Genomic DNA, 8748 nt, shown 5'->3' with positions numbered 1-8748 from the left:
TAATTTGGCTTTCACCGAGGTTCGAACCAACGAGCTCTCTGTGAATTCCGAATGGTAATCACGCAGCAACCCATTCGGCTACGGCGGCCGCCTTTAGTATATGGTATATTCCAACGCTTCTTTCACTTTTTTACAGGACTATTAAGGGACTATCGTTTTCCACTCCTCGGAATACTTCTCCATTGCCTATATAACGTTTTTGCGATAGTAAATTAAATCGCGAGAACAGGCAGAACTGACACAACGCCATGTTAGATGGATGTGAAGCTTACGGAGCTATATTAATGTTGCTTTTGGTCAAATGAAAACTTTTCAGCTAAGATGTGAGAGCCTGTGCATTGTTGCTGTAAGAAACTCCACAGTTGCTTCTTAATAATTGGTGCATGCATTCGCTTGTTAGTTACTATAAAGACTAAATCTTTAGTATGGCCGTAGATTGTACATACGAGAGAAGGTCAAAATGTTACCAGGTTTTCGTAGTTTAAAAGGGAGGGGAATTTTTTTTACTTAGCACTTGAAGAACAATAATTTAAATGTGGCATAGGTAGGAGTAAATTGAGGCAATGTTCTCCTGAAAAAAAATAGTTTTGTAAGGTGCACGTTAGAATCACGGAATTTTTTGGATTAAATAAACAGTGCATTCATGTGGCTTTGGAACCTACCAGGCATATATGGGTTTTTCAGTAAGAGCGCTTCAACTTTTGAACTTTTTTGAATAAAACACAAACGGTTTGACTTTTTTAACTAATTTTTTTTTATTATCAAGTTTGAACATATACATTTAAGCATGAAATTCGATTTCTTTTGCATGACCACGTATGCATGCACGTTTTACGAAGTCCAATCGTTGAACCCAATTTTCGACCACTCTTTTGAATAAATCGGCCGAAATTCCAGCAATTTCGCGTTCAATATTGGCTCTGAGCTCACAAATCGTAGCCGGCTTGTTACTGTAGACCAATGACTTCACCTTCACATAACCCCAAAACGGGACGGCTTGTTAAATGGACCGTAAAATGGCCGTAATGCTCTTAAAGTAGCAGCAACAGAACGAGTATTTTCATAAAAAATTTGCACGATTTGCAATCGTTGCTCAAGTGTGTAGCGATCCATGATGAAATGTATACTAATGAAGTTTACAAATGACAAGCGAGAAATAAAAAATATTGCGTCGTTAGGGAGGGCCTATCGGAAAAAAGTTGAAGCGCGCCTATTGAACAACCCTATACCTTTGAAATGAGACTTCCCGCTATTAGTCCATAGATGTCGCTAGGAGTATTTTTAAACCTTCCCAAATGTCTTTTTTTTTCGTCTGTCATCTGTCAACAATATTCAATTCATTGTTTGTTACGTTTCATACAATAATGCATTTTTTTCGCTCTTAAAAATGTCGAATTTCGTGCCTTCAAACTACGATTTGCGGACATCGTGAGACCACTTGTGAAATGCTGCTCTCCCGGTTTAAAGGGAAGTCTTTTTTGCATCGAATCGTTACGGGTGATGAAAAATGAGTGTATTTCTCCAATGCCGAGCGTAAACAATCGTATGGTCCGCCCGGCCGCAAGCCAAAAACAAAGGCCAAACCAAATCGCTTCGGCCGCAAGGCAATGCTGTGTGTTTTCTGAGATCATGTATATTTGATGTTAAAGAAAATGTCGATAAAATCGCAGAAATAATCGAAATTGACCGGAATGTTCGTAATCGTAGCATCGCTGAGGAGCTAAATATCGGCCATAGAACAGTTTTAAACCATTTGGGCAAAAATTTTACACAAAAATAATGCATTTCTTTTCCCCCAAACTAATTGTAGGCAGGAAATCTGAAGGTCTACTATTCTCTCTTTTTCAGTGACAAGGCGATTTTTTTTCTTTTTGGGCCGATTTTCACTGTCACAGGTTTTGATGTCGCTATTACGACGACTGATAAAAGCAGACTCTGTAATACATTACATTATCGTCGATGTCTTCTTCATTTACGAGGCGAATTGGGTTAGTTCTGCAAATTTTAAAGGCGGCCGCCGTATCCGAATGGATGAATGCGGGAATACCATTCGGGAGTGCGTAGGTTCAAATCTCTGTGCAATAACATCAAATAATGGAAACAGTTTTTTCTAATAGCGGTCGTCCCTCAGCAGTTTATGGGGGCCTCCGAGTGCATTGCTGCCTTGAAAAAGCTCCTCATAAAAATATCTGTCGTTCGAAGTCGGCTGAAAACTGTAGTCCCTTCCATTTGTTAAACAACATCAAGACGCACGCCACAAATAGGCGGAGGAGCTCGGCAAAACACCTAACAGAAGTATACCTTCTACTCAAATATGAACGAGACGTTATCAGTAAAACGGTCCGCGAATGACATATGGCAAAAATAAATTTTTTGTTTTTTGGTAGGACTGTTATAAGCTTACATGGCAAATTTCAGCGTGATATGTCACATAGTTTGTTTTCTGCGCTACTGTAAACAAGTCAAGCTCGAGTGTGTTTTTCGAATTTAACGATGGAAGTTCAAGTTGAACAAAGAATTTGATTGAAATTTTGTTATTCCAACAAATTCTCGGCTTCAGACGCCTTAAAAATGTTGCAGACAACCTATGGGGACTCTGCTCTATCGCGTGCACGTGTTTTCCAGTGGTACAAATCGTTCAAAGAGGGCCGTACATCAACCCAAAAAATTAAGGTTATGCTGACTGTTTTTTTTCGATTACGAAGGTGTGGTGCACGCGGAGTTCCTTCCGCAATGCCGATCGGTTAACGCTGAATATTATTTAGACGTTTTAAAGCGTTTGCGCGAGAACATTCGTCTTAAAAGGAAGGAATTGTGGGACAACAAGTCATGGTTCTTGCATCACGATAATGCACCAGCTCACACATCACGTCTTGTTCGCGATTATTTGAACAAAAATAATGTTAATATCGTTCCGCAAGCACCGTATTCGCCTGATATGGCTCCATGTGACTTTTTCCTGTTTCCCACGCTCAAGTTGCCGCTCCGTGGAAAACATTTTGAGACAATTGAAGTCATAAAAGAGAATTCGAAGAACACACTCGAGCTTGACTTGTTTACAGTAGCACAGAAAACAAACTATGTGACATATCACGCTGAAATTTTCCATGTAAGCTTATAACAGTCCTACCAAAAAACAAAAAATGTATTTTTGCCATATGTCATCCGCGGACCGTTTTATTGATAACGTCTCGTTCATATTTGAGCAGAAGGTACGCACCAATTACCTGTTTTTATTACGGCGACATATACAATATAAACAGACTCTTTAGCACATTAATAATATCTTGGATGTCTTTTTCCTTAACAAAGCATTTTAATATTTGTATATACTTTTTTAGTGATATAAACAAACCTTATGAATATTTTTAAAAGTTTATCAGGCCAGGCGGAGAATATATGGAAAAGCCAAAATAGTTACAAGTTTACCTACCGCTTATTCCGCGAACCTTTGGGCCTGCCAACAAGATTTATTCTTTTGTGCGCTATTTCTTCTTTTGTTTGATTTCGCAACAAAATATTAATTTATTCCACTCTCACCAACTTTGCGTAAATCTTTGCCATATTCAACAATGTGAGTTAGTACTTTAAGGAAATCACAACTGAGCCATTAGAGTATTCAGCTAATTGCAAGTGCGATTAATAGTTGCTTTTATGACCACAATGAGCTTTACAAAAGATATTACAATGCAAACTCGTCTATGATTCACACCACAGAACGGGTTTTGCTACAAGACTTGATCTACATTTATTTTTAAGTGCTTGTACTAAAACTAAAATCAATAAAATTCCACAATTTACAAGCGACAACACAGTGGGTGGCAGCTGCATAAAAAAATTGCTATATAACGGTAATTTGAAACTATAAATGTCCATAAGCAAGTTGGTCAGATAATTCAAAAACGCCATTAACAAAGCGTTTATGGTGCAACTAAGTATTTTAGTTGCTCACTGAACAACTGATGCTTGATGGAGTGCTGCCAAGCGAATGAAGCCGTCCGTACTTGCGCAGTAATAACAGCAACAACGGCAACAGCAGCAGCAGTGGACGCAGCGACCACATATGAAACATGTTTAGCCCAATCGTGCGGTGATTGTTGACCAAACGAATATGTACGGCGTAAGCTGCAGCAAATGAGCCATTTAATAGCTGGCAACTTGGTAGGGGCGCCGCATGGACTTGACCTTGAACAGATTAGCGGCTAAAATGGCTAATGAATAGCTGCGGTGCGCACTAAGTTATACGAATGAGGCTCAGAACAAAGCGCAAAGCGCTGTGGCAGTGGCCGTTGTAATAGGCGAAGCAAATCATTAATAGAAATAAGAGCGGCCACAATTGAAGTAATAAAACTACTTTCACAAAAGGCGAAGTGGTTGTAGTTTATTTCAATTCCACGCCAATAGGCCACTGCGACAACGATGACGACGATGCAGCGGCTTGACAATTTTGTGGGCGTTCTACGCACTGATTAAGCAAACTCGGGCTGGAGGTAGCCGGCGACGCTGCATTTGATTGATATGAGCGCGAATATACGCTATTTATGAGCAAATAAAAAATGCTTCCGACATCTAAAGAGGAATGTGGGCAGACGAAGGTCAAGAACTGTAGTCGTAAATCGTCGTTGGCATGCAAAGTATTTGCTAATTTTATTTATTTATTTTCTTAGTGTGAGAATATAAAAGAAAATGCAACAATTAAAAGGACAAAAAGAATTCCAAATGCACATTTTATTTACTTATGGACCAACAACAAACTCCATCTGTACAATAGCATTGAGAACTTGAGGCGCTGTAGGAAGAAAGCGAAAGATTGTGGGTGTGGTATTGAAGTTTGTTGACGTGGGGAGGGGGCAGGCAGTGGACTGGTTGAATGGTGAGTTTAGATAGGATTCTGGTAGCGGGACTTCGTCCGACGGTCTGTAGGCGCTGGTAGCCGCGGCTGTTGCCAGTGCGTGAATTTAATTGCAGTATGGGAAGTTGGGGCACGTATGTGGCGACACGCCAGCCGGGTACTGACGCTCGGTCCAGCCGGGTAGTGGTGGCGCAGCGACAGCGCCATGATGGCCAGCATTCACATCGCAGAACGGATAGTTGGGGCAGGTGTGAGGATTCACGCCAGCTGGGAATTTATCACCGCCAGCGCTAGGCGCTGGTGCAGGCTGCCAGGAGGGCGCAGGTGCACCCCAGTGTGGTTGTGGTTGCCATTGTGGTTGTGGTTGTTGCCATTGTGGTTGCGGCTGCCAAGAGGGAGCAGGTGCACCCCAGTGTGGTTGTGGGTTGTGCAGACGGGCGTTATCACAGATCGGGAAACCGGGACAGTCCTGTGGATTCACACCAGCCGGATACTGCGCGGCCTGTTGATGTTGTGGTTTGGCCATCGATACGGCGACGAGTGACAAGAGCACCTGTTGGATGAGCAAACAAGCGCAATTAATTAAGTAATCCAGTAATGCAGTAATGCAGGCAGTTGTGCGTCACATTTATTATTATTATTCTAATTATTTTTGTGGTTTGGTATTTTTGTACTTTTGTCTTTTTTACTCACCAATTTGCAGAACATTTTTTTATTGCTTAATGGCAAAAACGACAACGATAACAAAACAAAAAAGTATAAATATACAACAACACGAAATAACCCAATCGGACTATAAAAATTATTTTTGGTTGTCTTAGGAATTTTTAAACTTCCAATTGGTCTTTCGTACTGCGTCGTACTGTGGCTGCTGTTGGCCCCAGCTGACACTTATATACCCGTGCCATTAGAATTTGCTTTTGAGAGTTCGAGTACGCGTTCGCTCACTTATCCAGCCAAGGCAGTGCAATATCGCGTCAGCGGCATAGAAGTTGGAAAAATGTAACAAACTGCGAATGCGAGCGCACCACCGCCAACAGCCCGCAAACCGCAAAGCCCATCGCAATGCTAACGCTAACTTGCTCTAAGCGTACACACACATACACATACACATATTTCTGTTACAGCGCTGGTGCTTGTGAACACACCCGGGCGTATACTTAATGTAGAATGCGACACCTTGCACGCGGCCGCTCTTGGCGCGCCAAGCGGTGCGGCAGGAAAGGGCGGAGCAGCTGCGGCCGCTGCTGTTACTGCTGCTTAGCTATTTGACTGATCGCATATTTTGTTTGATTGGTGCAACAGATTATTATTGAACCGTATTGTTGGCTCACTTCTAGCGAGCGCACAAGGCGAATTGTGCTGAACCCACGGTCTGCGCATGCGCCGCTGCTTGGCGTGCTGAGTAGTGGCCTGCCACACTCCGCGTCAGTACTTCGCTGCCGACATTCAACTTTCATTCATTTTGGCCAAAATAACTAGAAGGCCAGGAGCGCATTACAATCGTTTACGGGGAGAATAGGGCGAAGACGGAAGTTCAGGTATCAGAGAGTCAATATGTAAAGATTTATTTTTGTAATTTAATAGAAGAAAATAATGGTTTTCTGGAAAAATAAAAAATAGCATACGATTTGTGTTCAAAAAGTAAGGTGAATTTTTAAATTTCGCGGGCTATGTACATCCGACTTTCGATTATTATTTTTTTTTTTTATGTTGGTACACTCGTCTCAAAGATATGTTCACGGTTTTAGCAATCTTGGGCATCTTGCTGAAGAACTATTTAATAAATCGTTGTCATCCGGTATCTTTGTTGACAACTGGAAATTTACTTCCGTTACGCCTATATTTAAGAGTGGAAATAAAAACGATGTTAGCAATTACAGACCTTTTCGAAGTTTTCTTCTGTCTCAAAACTTTTTGAGATAACTCAAAGGCTTAATATCTACCAACCAGCATGGTTTCGTTGCAAGTCGTTCCACTGTCACTAATTTGTCTATTTTCAATGATTACTGCATTTCAGCCTTCCAGAACAGATCTCAAGCTGTTACAATTTATACCGACTTCTCTAAAGCGTTTGACAAAGTATCGAAATACTCTTGTCGAAGCTTGCGTCATTGGGTATACACTCCACGTTTTTGTCGTGGATCCAATCATATTAGTCCAATAGGCACTGCTGATATTATATGCTGATGATCTTAAAATATTTGCGGTGATTAACAGTGCTAGTGACTCTGAAAAGTTGCAAACCGACTTGCACAATGTCCGGCACTGGTCCTATTTAAACCGTTTGTCACTAAATATAAGCAAATGCTTTCACGTAAAATATGCTAAATCAAACAATACTTCATATTGCTGGCTTACCTCTGCAAACCGTTGATGAAATTAAAGACTTTGGCGTTATTTTCGACTCTAAGCTGAGTTTCACTAGCCATGTTAACCACGTCATAAGGCGGTCATATTCGATGCTAGCATTCGTTCAGCGAAATTTTTCTGCATTTACCAACCCACACACTCTCAAAACATTGTATTGTGCTTTGTTAGATCAAGATTAGAGTATGCCGCTGTTATTTGGAGACCGTACCAAATAGGTCTGTCTAATCGGATTGAGAGACTTCAGAGAGTTTTTCTTCGTTTTGCGCTCCGATCTTTAAACTTTTCTGAACTTTTACCATAGTACCGCTCTCGATGTTTATTTATTGAATTAAAACCCCTTGATAGCAGACGATCTATTCTATTGTGCTCATTTATTATTCGTATCATTTCTGGATCTATTGATTGTCCTTCCCTTTTAAGTAAAATTCAATTCAATATAGCCAATATGAGGCTCCGACAGTACGAAACCTTTAAAATTTACTTCTCGAGAACCAACTACGGGGTGAATGCTCCGATTCCTAGGGCATGTGCAGATTTAAATATGTTTTTCAACTCTTCTGGTGCTGATTTTACATGGCCGTATGGCATCTTAGTCAACCGTCTTAAGTCGTTCTTTTCTTAGTAACTATTTACTAAACTATTGTACATTAGCTTAACATAGTCTGTAAGAATGTATCCATTCAAAGACAATAAATAAACAAATAAATAAATAAAGCCGTTTAGTTTGTTTATGAGAAGCATAAATGAGTGAAGTGTTCTTCGTGTTTGGAGATTTTCTGCTATCGAAAAAAAGGCATCGAAGACGTTTTTTTTGTTTTTCCTTGTTCACTCCACTCGGGAGCATAGGGACTCGACCAGACTCAGTCTTACTTTGGTTTCGCTAATCTATTTTGCCTTTTAGCCTACCGAAGTTGACAATGCAACATCCATTTAAACTGACAAGCAACCTTACAGATTGTGACTACTTTAAACAAATTATGGAAGGCCCGGTTGACCACTTGCCGATAATTAACACAAACGACCAGCTCAACCTCGAAGTACTGCGATTGACAAATAAAATCCAACGCGCCACTTGGCAGAGTACACCTATCATAAAGAATGCCGTCTCAGGTCATAAGTATACCAAAGAAATAAAGGAAATGGTATTGCAGACGCAGAAAACGCTATGAAGATCGCATCAAACACGATCACCTCTTGACAAAACCCTTTTAAATAAAATAACTAAACAACTTAGCGACGAAATTAAAGCGTACAAAAACAGTTCAGTCAGGAAATACAATACAAGAATTAACAAATGAGCGAAAGACGAATTACTATTACAAAACTGAAGATGAAAAGTTCGCCAAGTTGCGAGCTGAAAATACTGAAGCAGCTCCCGAATAACCGAATTGACGTATTAACGAATATCATCAACACCACATTTAAGCTAAAATATTTTTCAATATATTTGCAAACAACGGAAGCCAATATATTTAATAGACCAGGCAAAGCCGATCACGACGTAACATCATACAGACCTATCT

At 40.4% G+C, this 8748-nt stretch overlaps 1 protein-coding gene across 1 annotated transcript; it reads right to left on the bottom strand.

Annotated features, from left to right (window-relative positions):
* Window positions 1-4695: 4695 nt before the first annotated feature.
* Window positions 4696-5739, bottom strand: LOC128867920 (cuticle protein 1). The gene is made up of 2 exons (XM_054109544.1): window positions 5546-5739; window positions 4696-5405 (listed from the first exon to the last, which is right to left on the bottom strand). Exons 1-2 carry the CDS (start codon window positions 5558-5560, stop codon window positions 4959-4961), a joined length of 462 nt encoding a protein of 153 aa, XP_053965519.1. The 5' UTR covers window positions 5561-5739; the 3' UTR covers window positions 4696-4958.
* Between the last annotated feature and the right edge of the window lie 3009 nt (window positions 5740-8748).

This window comes from Anastrepha ludens, chromosome 6 (genome assembly GCF_028408465.1).
Source record: "Anastrepha ludens isolate Willacy chromosome 6, idAnaLude1.1, whole genome shotgun sequence".
In the NCBI taxonomy this organism is placed as follows: Eukaryota; Metazoa; Arthropoda; class Insecta; order Diptera; family Tephritidae; genus Anastrepha; species Anastrepha ludens.
Note: the sequence above shows the minus strand (reverse complement) of the source record. Positions and strands in the feature narration are given on the sequence as shown.